At 46.6% G+C, this 17,636-nt stretch overlaps 2 protein-coding genes and 1 long non-coding RNA gene across 5 annotated transcripts; 2 read left to right on the top strand and 1 right to left on the bottom strand.

Annotated features, from left to right (window-relative positions):
- Nucleotides 1-6,215: 6,215 nt before the first annotated feature.
- On the top strand, nucleotides 6,216-8,796 carry LOC120649641 (cold-regulated 413 plasma membrane protein 1-like). The gene is made up of 4 exons (XM_039926489.1): nucleotides 6,216-6,558; nucleotides 7,478-7,585; nucleotides 8,023-8,093; nucleotides 8,242-8,796. Exons 1-4 carry the CDS (start codon nucleotides 6,353-6,355, stop codon nucleotides 8,493-8,495), a joined length of 639 nt encoding a protein of 212 aa, XP_039782423.1. The 5' UTR covers nucleotides 6,216-6,352; the 3' UTR covers nucleotides 8,496-8,796.
- A 698-nt stretch (nucleotides 8,797-9,494) lies between these two features.
- LOC120649640 (CASP-like protein 5C1) lies at nucleotides 9,495-10,629 on the top strand. Its single transcript, XM_039926488.1, has 3 exons — nucleotides 9,495-9,868; nucleotides 9,989-10,121; nucleotides 10,251-10,629. The coding sequence occupies exons 1-3, from the start codon at nucleotides 9,720-9,722 to the stop codon at nucleotides 10,443-10,445; spliced, it is 477 nt and encodes a 158-aa protein (XP_039782422.1). The 5' UTR covers nucleotides 9,495-9,719; the 3' UTR covers nucleotides 10,446-10,629.
- A 1,425-nt stretch (nucleotides 10,630-12,054) lies between these two features.
- LOC120649639 lies at nucleotides 12,055-14,304 on the bottom strand. 3 transcript variants are annotated; one of them, XR_005665325.1, is made up of 4 exons: nucleotides 13,123-14,304; nucleotides 12,869-13,045; nucleotides 12,589-12,660; nucleotides 12,055-12,511 (listed from the first exon to the last, which is right to left on the bottom strand). It is a non-coding gene; the product is annotated as an uncharacterized LOC120649639 (long non-coding RNA). The 3 variants fall into 3 exon arrangements; XR_005665324.1 differs by having other exon boundaries at nucleotides 12,589-12,778; nucleotides 13,123-14,293; XR_005665323.1 differs by having other exon boundaries at nucleotides 12,589-13,045; nucleotides 13,123-14,294.
- Nucleotides 14,305-17,636: the final 3,332 nt, after the last annotated feature.

Here is a 17,636-nt window from a genome sequence, read left to right as displayed (position 1 = left end):
CTGTCCTTCCCACTCATTGTTTCCAAAGGTGAAAAATATACTCATATTTATTCATAATTTGTGTAGTATTCACTGATTCCTTATTCTTTAGTTAGGATTCAATGGCACGACCCAACAAGTAAGTTGGGTTTACATTCAAAATTTATTTGCTTTGTTTGTATCCAGTAAGTTAGGTTTACAAGATGAAAATTTGCTTAGCGCTGCACGTCTAAAGAAAAAGGAGTTCAATAAAAAAAATGAAGGAAACATAGAACTTAGCTCAACATGACATGAAAGATATTTGGTGGAGATTATTTTTTATTATTTTGTGCATAAAATAGTCCAAAAGACTATAGTGAAATGCTTATTTAATTTTGCACTAAAATATTGTGTTAAGCTCGAGCGCAGCTCATTTGCGTCATAATTTAAACTCAAGCTCAGCTCATTTGCGTCATAAGTTGGGCTGACTGTTGCGCACTAGAAAACTGAGAGATGCAGCCGCCGTAGGATGTAAAATGGGTGGCATCGGAGAGGGAGGAAGTTGACTTCCCTTGAGCAAGTCAGTGAATCCACACCGATTTTAGAAGGGGGAGCAATAATCCACGTGCCTATACGTAACTTACGTGGGCCCCATCGCAGCCATCCACGCCAACTGACCAGCGATCGGCCCGCGCTGCGCGCGGGTGAGCGAGGAGCTCTGCCGACACGCTACTGCTGTCTAAAATAATGTACAGTACAGGTATGAGCTCCTCAGTCAGCTCTCACATCAAGAGGCACGATCACTGGAAAGCAGCGGATGCACGTACGAGTCACAGGAACTGGAATCACTGAATAATTATTGACAATCCGGAAACTAGAGAGAATAGAGAAGATATTACTAACTACTAGGACGGTCAAGGTGGTTAATCTTCTGCCTTTGATCAGGATTTCCAGGCTTCCCGCTAATCACGACCACCTGTCAGTGTCACTGTCACGCACAGCAATGTTGGTACGAGTCCACGTCAACTACCAGTTTCTAGAGTTATCCAAACAATTTGGCCACGACAGTTAGACAAAAAAGAGAAACTATACTAGCATAACTAGCAAGGTTGCCCGCGCAAATAGCGCAGGTAGCTAGATTGTTTTTATACTATTATCTGTGTTTTTAACTTGAAAATAAATTTATTCAAATGATATTATTTTTTCATTATCAATGTTTTATTGTATTGAAGTGGCCCAAACCAAGCTTATGTTCTTTTTTATCGTCATACTCTATGGCGTGGAGTGTGAATTTATTTTCATGATAAATGGAAGGTTAGTAATGGAGAAATATGGTTTTATATATTTATTAAAAGCATTATAACTATTTTTCCTTTAGTTATATTTTTTTGTCATAAAATTTGAAGTTTCCATCCATATGACCTCCTCCTCATGCTAACCATGTGTTTTTTCAAATAAATTAATAAACTTGAACGGGAGAGTGTTTTGAAATGGATCCATCATTTTTCATTTAGAGGAAGCCAACTGGCTTACCCGGTCAAGAAACCCCTCGAACCTTGGCCCAAGCCCGAAAGGGCCATGCCTCGCGGCAAGTACAGCAAGAGTTTTTTTTAACCCACACACGAAAATTTGTCCCAGCTGTGCTGCCGGAGAGCCTTGACCACTCCGTCTAGGAACCTTTGGCTTTTCCAAATAAATTTATGGCATTAATTTGCGCCTTTTGATATTTTCCCTTTTGTTTACATACAGATCATGGTCACTTCTATTTTTATTTCAAACATCTATTTGAAATAGCCTTATTTGATTATTTCAATTCGAGGCCATGTAAAAACTATTAGCTAATATACCTAATTTATTATTTGGTAGGACTCCATGTGAATATTTAGTTTTACTTAATTTTAATTTTTGCATGTCTAAAATTATTGGTAAATACATAGGGAAACTCAAGATGCACCTCGTTATTTGCTGTGGGAAAATAAAAAATTTCCCTCCACCTCTCTCTTCCTCCCCCTTCGCCCTAGCTTTTTTTTTCCGAAACCATAAATTTCATACACTGTTGCCTACTATATATCAGTTCCCATGCAACCATGAAGCCTCTACCTTTCTCTAGGTGATTTAGTTGCTCATTCTTGTTTCTTGTTGCATATGCACTACTAACCTTTGTCCAGTCTTCTGTTAGGATGGTGGATCTCCTCACCGCCTCTCCCTCACCACATGCCATTGATCCTATGATGAGATGCGCTCTAGCTTTTAGACAACGTTCACTTTTTTTATCATCATTTGCATTATTTCTTTAGTATTTTACATGGTTATTTTGTAGCATTCAATTAAAATGAATTTATTGTGTATAATATGTCATATATATTCACTTTTTGCTAAGTACAAAATCCTTGCTTTGATGTTTTAAAAACATACTAATTCTTAGCTTCACTATTCACCCAGTCAGCCACTCCTATTGTAACATCAAGATTTTGGATGATCTTTTTTGAAAAAGTATTTACTGCATTTACTTGATTGCTTGTGTCAATTAGTTTTATCTTATCTTTTGTGGATTTTCTAGGCCTGTACCTTTTTATTTATATATATATTTTATGTTTTTTCATCTGCAAGTTCTCATAATCAAAATTTGTGAGAAAACTTAATTATCTATTCAGATTACGGCCTACTATAGACACTCTACTACTGAATTACCCTCTTTAAGGTGTGTGCTAATCTGATGGCCTGTCTTTACACTATTCCAATCAAGCTATAGCCTTTGGCACCTTTGATGTTGATTAGCGTGTGCCTGAGAAACCAACAGTAATTACTTATGCCCATGGATTTTTGCCATCGTTTACCATCATAGTCGCTCTCCTCTCTATCATCATTTGATAGCTTTAATATAATTAATTGTATCGCTCCCGCCTAAACCTCAAGATTATCCATGTGCATCATGCTTACTACATCCAAGAACCAACCACGCGCTAGATATTATTGATGAATCCCATATCCTAAAGCAGTTGGCATATCCTTATCTTCTCATTTTAGCTTCCCATGCGATGTCATGGTTGTGAAATTTGAGGCAAAGGCGAAATCGAGCTTCTCTTGTATAACTCTTAGCTGGTTCATCATCAAAATCATCTTCTGATTCCCTCACAAATTCACTCATTTTCTTTGCTCCATCTTAAAATTTATTTTTTCATCATACTACTCGATCTATTGTGAATCTATAGGCACACTTTTTTTTTTGTCAAACCATCACTGAATTCGTAATATATCTACACCTATTTGACCATATTTACGCCACTGAAACTGACGAATTGGAAAATACATTTGTGTTTAGCACACATGCCGAGTTGATGGCTCAAACCCGGAGAGCAGGTTCTATCATGGGAAACCTTACCAGATGAGTGTTACACTTAGTTCTCATTTGATATGGACTTTTTAGGCTAGTCTAAACCATTAGATCTTAATAAATCCAACATGTATATATTTTTCCTTTTTCTATTAATATGTTACTCCCTCCGTCCCATGAAGAGTGCAATTCTAGTTTTTTAGATAGATTAGTGGTGGCGTGAAAAGACTCTCATGCCCTCAAATGTTTGCCACATATGGTTAGTTTTGACATGCAATTCAAATCTGGCCACTTAATTAGGCATGTAATTGAGATCCAATCTCTACAATTGCACTCTTTATATACGATTTTTTTTTTCAAACTCAAGATTACACTTTTCATGGAACGGAGGGAGTAGTTTCTAAACCCTTTTTGATGATTATGGTGTCTTCTTTTAACATTATGGCCGAGTTAATTTACAACTGGTCCTGCAGATCAATCATACTGGAGTATATTATGGCAGAGTTAATTTACAAAAGTGTGTGTGGTGATTGGTCCAACGGTCAATCTCGCCATTTTCTTGCTTTGATCCAATATTTTGCTTCTATCTTCGTATTGCTTTGATCCCTTCTCTTCATGCGTCACAATTGTGAGCTAATAGCGCCGCTAATCAGTTTAGCGATAATTTTAGAAAAGCACGCATCATGCGCATGCAGCTGGCCGGGATGCCATGCATCTACGTGGTCCATTTGTACCTGCGCATCTAGCCCAAGGCAGTAGGCCGAATGCTCCGATTTTGCTTCCCCATGCCAGTGCCATATATGAACGCCCTAGCTGCTCGGTGCTGGCCCGTAGGCTACTGCCGATGCTGCCGTACGTCGACCGCCGGCGCAGCGCACGCGCGCGTGCCTGAAAGTCGATAGCCAAGCACACATTATTAGCGACGCTATCTCTTCTTGCCTCTATGACGTTTAGCAGTCTCTAGCAGAAGAAAAAGTTTCATCGTAGAGGGAGTTTCCTTGAAACGCTATGTACCCTCTATTTTAATGATTGAAACATATGACTGGACCGCGTTCCCTTTTATTATGGAAACATTCATTTGAGATTTTCGGTGAGCTATTTTGGTTTCTAATTAGTATAGAAATCAACTTTCACTTTTTTGTTTTTTATTGATTAATTTATTGATTTATTAATTGTATTAGATATGGACTCTTTGAGTTAGCCTTGACCGTTAGATCTTTATAAAATCCAACGGTGTAGGTTCTTCTTTTTTTAGATTAACGTGGGAATTTCTAGACCCTCTTGGCGAACGTGATGACTTCTTTTAACACTATTGTATTAAGATAATAGATACTCAATCAGAATGAGTTTACATCTAAGCTACGTGGAGGACGTGGCTACAAGACACGTAAAAGAGACACGCATCTAGCGATGGGGCTGGGTCATCTTTTCTACTAAGTATTTTCCGTCAAATAACAGCCCCGCACCAAGAAAACGGAAGCCGTCTCCGCTGGTCCGTCTCCGTCAGTCTGTCTCCGCCGGTCCGCCCCTCTGTTCTATTCTTTCCCCTTCTCTGCTCACCCGTTTAGCATACAGCAACAACAAGCTTGGTTTAGCCGGGGCAAGCTTAATCTGTGTGGAAAGAAGATCGATTTAGGTTGAGGCAATCGATTTGGGTAGAGTAAATGGCAGCAGCAAGCTCGAGCTCCGTGGTGGCAGTGAGCTGATTATGGTGGGACAATCCTCATTTCTAGCTGCTTGATCTCGATTTTGGGTGGATTTGTGGAGGTAGCCATGTGTAATAAGTTAGCCATAAAGTATAGTTAAAAAATTCACACTATGAATGATATTTGGGTACGACTTGTATGACTTACGCTTTCTAACTCTATCCTTTCTGTGTCAACAGGCTAAGTGTCGATCCTATAAAAATCTGATGAGGATGTGGCAGCGTTAGAAGCAAGCGGCGTGATGATGCTTTGTACTTATTGAATTAATGACTCTGGCGCATCCATGTAGTTAGTCTGGTGAGGCGTAGAAAGATTTGGCTAAGACTGTCTCCAATGGTACCCTCTAAAATTCACGACCTAAAAGGAATATTCTCCTCCCTCTAAATAGATTCCGCACTCCATATCAAAATCATCTCCAACAATACACTCCATACCACACCCTCTATACCACACCATCCAATATTTTATATTTCTCTCTCCAACTAACTTCAATTACCACGTATTTTAATATTATCTAGACCTCCCACTCCAACCAACTGTCTCGGCGCTGCAACGGCTCCGCGCGCGCGAAGGAGGCCCGGCCGTTGGCATGGGCCCATGCGCGCCGGTAGGGGGCGTCCGTACACCCTCCATCTGTGGGGGACGCAGACCCCGACCTCTAATTTGGAGTGTGCGGTGGGGGGGCGTTGGAGCGCGTAGCAGACGGATCCGCCCCCTATGTCAGGGTGGGGTGGGGGGATACCGTGCCCTGTTGGGTCAGTCTAAGAAGCCATTGTTGCTGTGTCGTTGAGGAAGATGCTAAACTAATGACGTACTTCTGTTGCAATTAGCACCACTTTTAGAATATGTAGCTTTTTCCTCCTCCAATAATTTCTGGTAACTACTGTTTGGCGCTTAAGAAAAGGAAAAACATGTGCAGCATGGGGCCACAAACGGAATTACGTCTCTGTTTTCTCGGCATTACCAAAAAAGAACAGAATGCCGGAAGCAGTAGATTACTTGCACGTGTACGGAGATACGGTCTGAGAGACACGTAAAAGAGACAGCCAAGCCGCAGCCTCCGGACGGGGATCAGCTTGCATGCAAATAATGCAGCGCCTGCCGGCCACGAGCGCTCCACGTGTCCCGTACACGTTGCCCAGCTGGCCTGCAACCGTCCGGATCCCGCGGGCCCGCCCCGTCCAGCTGCGTATATCCACAAGGCCCCAAGCCCCCAACCAACCAGATCCCGCAAAAATCAAACGCCCGAGCTCCAAACCCGACCCGGCGACCGGCGTGCGTGGGCGGACAGCGGACAGAGCGAGAGAGAGAGAGAGAGTCGGCGGCGGTGACCGGCGGCCGGCGGGGCGACGAGATGGCGAAGGGGTTCGCGTCGTACCTGGCGATGAAGACGGGCCCGGAGGCCGGGGACTCGTCGGCGGCGGTGCAGGCGCTCATCGACGCCGACCTGCGGGAGATCGGCGTCGCCGCGCGGAAGCTCGCCAACCACGCCTTCGTCCTCGGCGGCGGGCTCGACTTCGGCACCTCCTTCCTCAAGTGGCTTGCCTTCGTCGCCGCAGTGTGAGTGCCTCCGCGCCAGAAGCCGTTTCTCTCTTGGGTTCCCTTTTTCGCGAATGAGAAAGGGGATCCCTGACCCCCGCTTTTTTTTTCGGGTCCCACTGTCTGATGCTTTGCGAACCGAGTATCAAGGGATGGGGTATGGAGTTGGGTTCGTATCACAGACGATCGCTCCTTCTCCTTTTGTGGAGGATCGAGAGCAATTTGGTGCCATTTGTGGATGATATTACTGTGTAATCGTAGTACTGTCCTCTCAGGTACCCTGCATATGCAGATGGACGTGGTTCGTGAATTACCTGAATTTGAAGTAAAATTGTTAGGCGATTACTATTTACTACTTAATTACGGGAGCTGTATCCTTACTCTTCACTGGTCAACGTACTTTTCAAGTCTGAAAGTAAGCAGGAGGTTGTTAACAGGGTGTTACAAACTTCAAACTGGTTTGGTGAAGGACCTATAAACTGGCTAGGGACAGACCAATTTATTTTAGTTCTGCGACAAACTGGTTTGAACACCCCTGTTATGATCCTATAGCTCCTCGAGGAATTCCTGGACAGTGTTAAGCTGTTGTCATAACTTACAGCCTGATTAGCAGTCAGTGTTTGTATGTAGTGTTCACTTTACTGCATGTAGCAATTGTTAGCCTGATTGACAGAGTGATAGACCATAGAAAAGCAATGTTGCCAGTAATTTCTGCAGCCTTTTCTATGGTTTGTCCCTGAATACAAGTAAACGGAATTGGATTCCTTCTGACCAGCATTCCTGTGCCTTCACTGCCTTGTTACCTTTTCTTTTTTTTAATTTCAGCGTTATAGACTACCAGTAATGGAGGAATTTATATGCTAGCTTCACATGAGATTGATAGTAGTTAGGGTATTTCTCCTTAACTTTTTGTTGATGGGAATTCTGTTCTCCACTGCAGGTACCTCTTGATATTGGACCGCACAAACTGGAAGACCAACATGATGACGGCTCTCTTGGTTCCCTATGTTTTCTTCACACTACCTCATGTGCTTTTCTCTCTGATAAGGTGAATTGGCTCATACACCCTACCACATTGCCTATCCTCTAGGTTCTAGATGCAATCACCATCTTCCATGAGACTGTTCGTAATTGTCATCTACCATGTGCCATGAGACTATTCGCAATCGTTATCTATCATGACTGGTTCTGTAATGTGAGTTATGTGGAGAAAACTTTTAGGATCAAAGTACTTGTGATTTCATGCTGTCATCTCTTAGATGATCTCTTAGTATAACAGCTTGAATGGGTAAAAACTGAGAAACTTTTCATTTTGTAAGATAAAATAAGACAAACATTTTCATATTAGTTACCTTTCTATTGGAAGTTTTCTGATAGTGATAGCCTTAAATATTTTCAGGCGAAAAAGTTCTACAATGATCTATGATGATACTACATATGGATATATGAAAGTAAATGCTTATTGTTAAACATTTGAATTTTCAGAGGAGAGGTAGGAAAATGGATTGCAATTGTTGCAGTTATTCTGCGGCTCTTCTTCCCACGCCACTTCCCAGGTATCATTGTTCGTTTTTCTCATTATGATGTCCCTATCAAAATTCCTGGATAGGTGTTACTTCTCCCCTTCTTTTCTTTGTTATCCTTTTTGTGAAGGTGACTAATTTTTTCATGGATGTCACAATAATGTTTCATCCTGTGCACCAGATTGGTTAGAGCTGCCCGGCGCCATCATCCTGCTCTCAGTTGTCGCCCCCAGCCTCTTTGCGGACACCTTCAGGGGTGACCTGGTCGGCATCTTCATATGCCTTGCGATCGGATGCTACCTGCTTTCAGAGCACATCAAGGCGTCGGGTGGGTTCAGGAATGCCTTCAGGAAGGGCAATGGCGTGTCAAACAGCATCGGCATCCTCCTGCTCTTCATCTACCCTGTTTGGGCCCTGGTGCTGACCCTCCTGTAGGCACTACTGCCTTGGTTGCTGTACCCCCTGTGCCATGCAACTCCATTCACTGCTTGTTCAGTGTGCAGATATTTCCTCTATGGTGATCTTGTATCATCTGGAGGGGATGCGTTGTGTATGTTTGAGTTGCCCGATTGGTGGACAGATTTGTTATCTTGTTTGTTGTAGTTTGATGTCAGCATTTCGTTCTTTGTAGTACATAAACACCAATAAAATCATAAGCTGTGGCTTGATGTAAATCGAGATGTTGGCCTACTCTCTCATGTTAGTATGTGGTGAATCCCTGCTTCTGTTACAAGTATCTGAAAGGATGCTCCTCGACTTTATAATCCAATGTTGTTTCTGAACAAAATATGTGATATCTACATAAAGTTGGCCTTCAGCAGCAGCAGGGGCACTTTTTGTGACAAACAGTGACACGTTTACTGGACTTTGAGAACGTTTTGGGTTGTGGGCTTGTGGCAGATCATCTCGTGGACGAACTTTTTTGAGCCGATAGGGTTCCGGCATCATCGTTGCTAGTCGTCTACACCTGGCTTCCTGGCGTCCGTTGCTTCAGCCTTTACCTGCCCCTGGCTCGTCGCCGCCGGACCACACAAGGTGGCCGGCACATTCCTCCTCGCCCGGCTTCTATTCCCCAGCTTTCCCAGTCCAATTGCAACGGAGGACGAGATGCAATGTTATTGTCAGAAGATTCGTCTTCAGCCGAAACCAGGATTTCAAAATTTAAACTCGACAATTTCTCGAGCAGCTTCGGTGCCTGTACGTAGGACGATCGACGCCCACCCGTTGCAATCGCTGGACACGGCCTGACGAAAGCTTCTGCCGTTACGTGTCTAGCTCGAGCTGCCACGTCTTCTCAACCGGTCGAGATCGGTGTACGTGTCGTGTCCAGGGTTTATTGCTTGCGCCAGTTTAACTTGACAGCTGAGAAAGCAACGGCGGATGGCTGATGAGTCAGAGACGAGAGTGGTCAAGGCAGCATCCATGACGGTGAAGAAAAGTTCGGGGAAGAAGAGGACGCCGCGGGGGAATCATCAACTCCCTCTGCAGGTGGCGGTGCGGTGCCGCCGTATCTCTCCCCGTATCCCATCCATCGCAAAGCCCCGGCCTTTTCATCGTGTCCCCTGCTTTTTTTCCGCGGGAGAGACCGAGAGAGGTGAGGCTCGCGAGCGCGTATGGTGATGGGATGAGCAGGCGGCGTGAGGGCGTCGCCGTCAGGGGATGGAGAACGGGGACGGGTCGGTAGCAGGGGCGGGCGCCGTCGGCAGCGCCGGCAGCCTCGGCCTCCGCGTCGGGCAGGCCGTCTTCTCGTCGGCGTCCCTGCTGTTCATGTCCGTCGGCGTCGAGTTCTTCAGCTACACCGCCTTCTGGTGCGTGCTGCCCTCCTCCCTTTCTGCTTGCTTTCTTCTCTGCTAGCTACTTCCGTTCGGTTACAGTTACAGAATCCGTGCACGTTTTATGCTAAAATTCTTCTCTGAATCAACTGACAGCTTCCTGATCACGATCATGGGCCTGGTCATCCCCTGGAGCTGCACGCTGGCCATGATCGACGTGTACTCCGTCTTCGTGGGATGCCCTCTCCGCGTGCCGGGCGTCATGGTCATCGTCGTGGTTGGAGACTGGGTGCGTCCGTGATCTCGATACACATTTTTTTCCTCGCTCCGTGCGAAAGCTCACCGGCTCACCGCGCGCGTATTAGCGAGCGTATCAGTAAGAACTGAGATCCAGCATCTCGGCTGCAAATCTCTGCAGGTCCTGTCGATCCTCTCGTTCGCAGCAGCCTGCTCGAGCGCCGCAGTGATCGACCTCCTCCTCCAGTTCCACGGATCCCAGTGCTCGCCGAGGTTCTGCGGGAGGTACCAGCTGTCCGCCATGATGGCGTTCTTGTCCTGGTTCCTCACGGCCGCTTCGGCGATCTTCAACTTCTGGTTCGTCGCCTCCCTGTGAAAACTGCTGATAAGAGGCAGCAACCAGTCATTGTTGGTTTTTTTTTTATAAAAAAACAAATAGTACAAGTAATTTGGAGAGCATATGCTACTTCAGTTACCTTTAACGTCTGACCAATTAGGCAGCTTTCTGATGTACTGGTGACAGAATGCGTGCAATAATAGGAGAGGAACCTGTTTGTGAACTTGGCCGGCCCAGTTGCTTCCATTTTTTTTTTGAATCAAACTTCCTGCCGCTTTATTTAACTAGCACCGGGCTCAGTGGAATCACGAGCCAAAATGTCATTTACAAAATAGGGGAGGGGATTCATCCAAAACATAGGATGATCCGGGTCCCTGCTGCGGCCAAGACGAGCTACCTCATGGGCAGCATAATTACAATAACGTGGAACGAAAGCAACTTCTGCTGAGCCAAACATGGTGTCCATAATAAATTTCGCTTCTCTGAACAGCACCCCTCCGTGTGAACGATCATACTCCCCTGACAACAGCGCTTTCATCAATGTCTGGGAATCAGTTTCAAGCACAATATTCTGCATCCCCTGGTCCGCTGCCGCCTGAAGTCCAGCAATGCAGGCGTGCGCTTCAGAACACAACGCATCCATCACCACATTCAGAGAGCCAGCACCTGCAATGACAGCGTTGCCTTGATCACCCCGTACGACAAATCCCCAGGCACCCCTCCTCTCCTTCTCCCAAAAAGCACCATCAACATTTATTTTCCAGGTGCCGGGTTGGGGAGCAGCCCAACGGTTGAACATCTTATATAGAACTACAACAGAAGAACGATTTCCTTTTTGTAGAGAAATGCAGTAGATTAAAGTGACCGGTGAACCAATTGTGGGTGAAAGTTTTTGTGACTTATCACAAGAAGAAGAAAAAAAAAACCGTTCTTGTGAAGAACGATGCCCTGGGCTGACTGCTGAGCGGAGGCGGCCTTTGGAGACCACCTCCCTTCTACTGGGCTTTTTCGGCAGCAAAGGCCTGGTCAATTTGATGGGCCGAATTTAGGACTCGGATCATCGGTCCGAAAGCCGGGGCCTGCTTATAACGAGACGTTCTTGCCGCCGTCTCGCCTGCTTATTACATCAACAGGAGAAGACATCCAATCATAGAAGCAAATCTTCTGTTGATGTAATCGTTGGACTGTTGATTCCAAGCTTCGTTGATGTAGGGGAAGCAAAGCAAATGCTTCAAGGTGGCTGAAGGGAGGGCGGCGTGTGTCCTTGCGCCTATCCATTTGTGGCAAAAGATGAAGGAAAAAAAACACCAAAAGATGAAGGGAAAAAAAAACACAAGTGTTCTATGACAAAGGAACGAAGACCCATTTCATGGACCTTGTCAGGTGGAGGCAAATTTCGCTCGTAGGATATGTGTAGGACGTGATCCCCACAAAAGATGCGGATTTCTTTTTTTTAAATTACCCACCATCAATTCGTTCCTGCCCACCATCATTTTAACAAAGTGCGATGTCGCACGCATGATATATATACTACTTAAACATGAAACACGAATGATTCGGTCCTGAGATCGCAATCTTTAGGTAGGACTAGGATCATGCCCGTGTGTTGCTACGGGCAGGGAAAAAACTATAGTGCATCACAAAAGTAGATCCTGAAATATTAAATATTATGATACCATATTGTATAAAGTATAAAGGTCTACCACAAATAGTTCATCAAAATTGTATCATAAAAGGAGATAATTAATCCAAAAAAAGGTTTACCATGTAGCAACCATGGTATGATCGTATACCATGTATAGACCCATCCTTTATCCAGATAGCAGCAACCTCTAATGTGATCGGAACATTATATGTTCTCTGATCTAGCCATTGGTCAAGGTTCAACTCAATATGATAATCCTCCATATTCTCAATACCAAACATCGTCATGAGATGTTCAGAGTAAGTATTCCCACGAAGTATCGCAACCAACCTATCAACAACTTCCTTATCCTTCTTTATACAATCCTAGTGCAATGGTCGTCTCAATAGAACTGAAGGTGACTCGAGCACACGATCACTTTCAGTTATGCACAAATCATTTGGCACGTGGGGCTCAATGTCTGCGTTTTAAATAAAATAAACATCACTTTAGCACCATACCATATTGTAAATCAAAAACTATAATTTTTTTGATCACCTGATGCTATGCTCGTCTCAACAGAAGTGAAGGTGACTTGGGCCTGATTCGTGCTGTGCTCAATTACAGCACCTGTCAGCATAAGAAAGATGAAGGAACAATCAGCTCACGTGTGACTAAAGGGTAAATACTCAACCGTCGATGTAAAAACTTATCAACTCATTTGGCATATGGTGCTCAATTACAGCTCCTATCAGCATAAAAAAGACAAAGGAACAATCAGCTCACGTGTGACTAAAGGGTAAATACTTAGCTGCCAATGTAAAAACTTATCAGACACCTGATATATGTATTGTTTTCTTTATTGGATGCGTCCAATTTCTTCCTCCTATAAGCCTCACGTCTCTTTTTTGTTCCGTTCATTCCTCTGCTCGTTAGTCATAGATGCATTCCCTTCCTGTTATCTGCCTCTGCAATTTCAATTCCTTGGAGCTTACAATCCCAGGGTCTGTGACACCTAACAAGCAATGAGGTCGTTGAGTGCATATGTCAGATTCAACAAGTTAGGTAAACCTGAAGATTTCAGGGAGAAACCTTCGGAATTGCCGTTTGTAACATCGCTTAGGGGTGCCCTACCCCGCTTCCTACCATCAGGTTGCATGCTCTACCGAAAAACATCTCGACGTTACCACATCAGGTTGTATGATCAAAACAGTGTGCCCGGCAAAACATGAACATGGTGGAGTAAATTCCTCAAAAGCAGGCATAGATGGTACTGAACGCATCAAAACAGGTGGAAATTTGAATGTTCAGAGTTGCCGCTGTTCAGGTTCAATATACAGTGAATCAAGTTTGGAAAAAAGCCAACATCACAGGCATCCAGGTTTCAAGTTATAACACTTTGGAGAAAATTTCCAAAGGCAGAGGAACAATAGCTATTGCTAATTGACGGAAGTAGCAGCAGTAATGCATTTCATTTATCCGAATGGTATACACTACTTGACAGCCAACCATAGCTAGATGAACAAAAATTTCAGTTCAGCACGAGCAGAACAGAGTGTTATATAACAGAAACTACTTTGACAGGTAACCATAGCTAGCTGAGCAAAAATTTCAGTTCAACAGGAGCAAAACATAACAGAAACCGAACATGAACAAAAATTTCAGTTCAACAGGAGCAAAACATACCAGAAACCGAGCATGTACGAGCAGAGCAGAGTGTTATTTCAGTAGCACTGTGCATCCAAATTGCCATCGATCTAGAGCATGCATGGTAGATCTCGAGGAGTGGGGGAATAGAGAGAGAAGGCAGTGGGGACTCCGTTTTACTGCTTTTCACGTGGCGGGGAGCACCGGTATCGACCTGATCTGAGGCCCGAAGGAGGCGCCGAGCTGTTCATAGCACAGGCCGGAAGGTGGAGGCGCCGTCCTGTTCAAAGCACGGACGAGCGAGACATCCAGGCAACGCAATTGCTGGCGTTCTAGGCCATGGTAGCCTTGGTAGGGCTCGAGGTGTGCTGCAATAGGGAGAGAAGGCAGAGGGGGTTCCGTTTTACCAATTTGCCATGTCGTGGTTCGTCGATCCCCGGATCGGATAGAGGACGCCACGGCCGCGATGGCAGCGGCTGCCGAGGTCGCGACGGCCCAGCGGGCAGCGGCTGCGAGGGCCACGGCGCCGAGGGTTGTGGGTCGCCGCCCGCGGAGGAGTCGCGGCCAGGGTTCGCCTCGGCGAGCGACGAGTGGTCGCGGGCTCGCGGCTGCCTCGGCGAGTTGCCTGCTGCGCGTAAAAGGGATAGGAAAGAGGCGAGGTCTACGGTCAAGCGCGATGATTTCGGCGCGCGGGTGCGACGGCCGATCCCACGAAGATGTGATCCGACGAGCGACACGGTCTCGCGGCTGAACGAAACTGATTGGACGAAGGAAAGAGAATTAGCGGCCGAACGAAAGAGGATTAGCGGGGAGGGACGACGACGACGTACGAACGGGTGGGATGACGAAGGAAAAAAAAGTGACCCTTAGCCTCTTTTTAGTAGTAGAGATTTCAATTGCACGACGAGATTGGCCCAACATTGACTTCATCGCTATCCATTAATCCATGTTTATATTTTTTTTGAAAAACATTAATCCATGTTTATATCGCCCCCGCTAAAAAATAACAATGAAACCACCATCATTATTGGGCCATGCATGCCGGTGCCGGGACACCTCGCGAAATATTATTCCGGCCGAGACTAGACGGGAAGCCCTCGCAGGTTCGCAGCGGGAACGCGGCGCATGGGAGCATGTCGCGGATGGCGACGCGACATGATGCATGGGCACAGGGCACAGGGGGAGCGAGGGATGCGAGGGCGACACGTGGTGCTCATCTCGGAGCCAAGCGATCCGATCAGACACATTGGCCTCGCTGGATTCCCTTGGCCGCCAGCTTTCCAGCCTGGGGTGGCCTGCCAGCCTGATGGCGTCGTCGCGTCCGCCCTTGGAATTAGGCCGTCCCCAACGGCATTGGCGAAATCGCCGGCTTCAATGAATCTTAAATACAATAAAAAAATGAAGTCTTGGCATCGTGACTTGTACAGCGGAAACGAGGAGGAGAGTTTAGATACAAAGTTTATTGGGAAATGTTCCAGACTATCGATTGTTTCCTCGCTAGCTAGTGATTTTTTCATCCTCCCCTCTTCCACGTCGGAATAAATCTGACGAGGCTGACGATTTCGACGATTGTTGGAGGAGGCCATAGATGGGTGGCGCCACCAAGCACAGGTGGGTGCGGCGTTGGTGGCACCGTGGCTGGATGCTGGTGCTGCTGGCCCTCCTGATTGGGAGCCCTGTGCCAGCATGGGCCCAGACTGTACCCATCTTGGACGAGTCGATGCATCCAAGTCTAGGTGTTAGATTGGTGTTTCCGTGCCGTCCGCTGCCCCCGCCTCCTGCTTTGCTTGCAATTGGCGAGTAATTCAGAAAGTTTTTTAGAGTTAATGAGTTTGCCAACAGACGGTTTTTTAGAGTTAATGAGTTTGCCAACAGACGGTTAATCTCAGGCCTCAGCTTCTTTGTTAGAAGGGTGTGTGTGTACAGGAGGGTACTCGAAAGATTGAACATTTTGGATGGGTCTTGCACGTCGCAATGGTCCACAGTCCACACGACCATGCGTGCTATCATGCACGCAATTCAGCCTGGTGTGTAACACGTGTACAAGACTACAAGCATGACCAGTGACTGGTACGTACGATGATGCCAGGAATTTGGACAGGGGCAAGCGGCCGCTAGCATTCATGGGCGCGGGGCGCCACCACATTTTATTTGGATGCATGCGTCTCAAGACTCAAATACAGGCCGGCCGGCCTCGGGCATCATTGTTCATTGCAACAGAGAGACACCATCAATACGTGCGACCAAAACATCGTGTCAGTGGCAGCGCTGGTAGGCGGTGGTGCATGCATGCAGGGAAACTTAGAACAATTCGGTGCATCAGTACCCTGCCCCTTAAAAGCACACAATGGGTGTGTTTAGATGCCCCAAAAATCCACCCCAAAATCCAAACTTTCCATCACATCTCCATCACATCAAAACATTAAATATAACAAATAATCCATACATGGAGTACTAAATATAGATAAATAAAAAAACTAATTGCATAGTTTTGATGTACGTTGCGAGACGAATCTTTTGAGCCTGGTTAGGTCATGATAGGATAATATTTACCACAAATAAACGAAAAGTGCTACAATGTGCTACAGTGTCCCATATGACTTTTTCTCCCACTTTTCCAGGGATCTAAACACAGCCAATGATCACTTCATTTGATCATCAGAAGCTAATAATTTAATTATAATTACAAATTTATACTGGCATTGTACTCCATAGTCCATCCGTTTGAGTACCAGTTTTAATGTAGCCCCTTTTTTCGATAAAAGATTCCCCCGCTTTTAGAGAAAGCATATTTTGCAAAAAAAGCTTTATGTAATCCCTTTCTTTTCTAGGGAGAAAGGCTTGCATTGTTTACTTTTGATGCATTGATTCCTGCATCTTTTGTGGTTCTATTCCATGATCTAACCATATTAGTAGTGTGTATCAAGGTTGCATCGACAAAATCGATTCCTGGTCCGGGAAAAGCACAGCCTAATCTTGCAATGCTGGCAAGCGCCAAAACAGCGAGCATGCCATTTCTTCCCGGTGGTTTCTCGCGCATAATTCCGACCTCCTCCTCTCGCCCCCTGATTTCTCCGACACATTGTCATCTAGTCCTAATTCTCTAATCTGCCTCGTCAGCTTCTAGATCTGCAAATGCCGTGATCCAACCCGATCTACCTGAGCTGCTGAAGCTTCCCCGGACGTTCGCGCAGGGTTTAACGGGCATTTTTTTAGTCTGGCGCACACATTCCATTTCCTGCCGCGCTCAATCTGCAGAGCAGCAGGAGCAGCAGCGATGAGCAATGGGTGCTGCAGCTCAACGGCTGCTGCAGCAGATCGAGCACGGGCGAACAGCTGTGCCCGCGAGTAAAGAACTCTCGCCGGGGGCAACGCGTCCGGCCACGTCGAGATCCGCGGCCGACTGGCCGTCCATCGATCCATTCCGTCCAGGGTCGCAAGAGATTCCTCCTGCCGCCCGGTCGTCGCGCGGGCGCGCAGGATCGACGCCCTCCGCGGCCGGTGCCGCCTCCGAGGGAGGACGCGCGAACGTTCCCGGAAGCTGTCTGGCAAGCTAGCTGCGGCAAGGGCGGGGCGAGGCCGCAGCGGGCATGGCAACGGGCGAGGCGGAACCGGAACGGCGGGGTGCGCGCGACAGGGGGTTGGTCGCCGTGTTCGGTGGTGGCGAAGCGAAGCGAAGCGACCTGCAGGGGAATCATTTGGGTTGGGGGCGCGCACGGCGCGACCGGACCAAGTGGCCCGTCGTGCAGCGGGGGCGGCTCCCCACCGGCCGGGCAGCGCGCGCGCCCGGGCATGTGCGCGCTCCACGCCTGCCCCCGTGATCCAACGTGCGGGATCGAACCCGCGACGCCCGGTGATCCGAGGGGGGCTAGCTGCTGGGCCGAGCAGCTCGCCGCGGCGCGCATGCACGGCGCCACGCTGGCACCCACGCGCGCGAGGTGGCTGGCCTCCTGGCGCTG

The sequence above is a fragment of the Panicum virgatum genome, chromosome 9K (genome assembly GCF_016808335.1).
Source record: "Panicum virgatum strain AP13 chromosome 9K, P.virgatum_v5, whole genome shotgun sequence".
Classification (NCBI taxonomy): domain Eukaryota; kingdom Viridiplantae; phylum Streptophyta; class Magnoliopsida; order Poales; family Poaceae; genus Panicum; species Panicum virgatum.
Note: the sequence above shows the minus strand (reverse complement) of the source record. Positions and strands in the feature narration are given on the sequence as shown.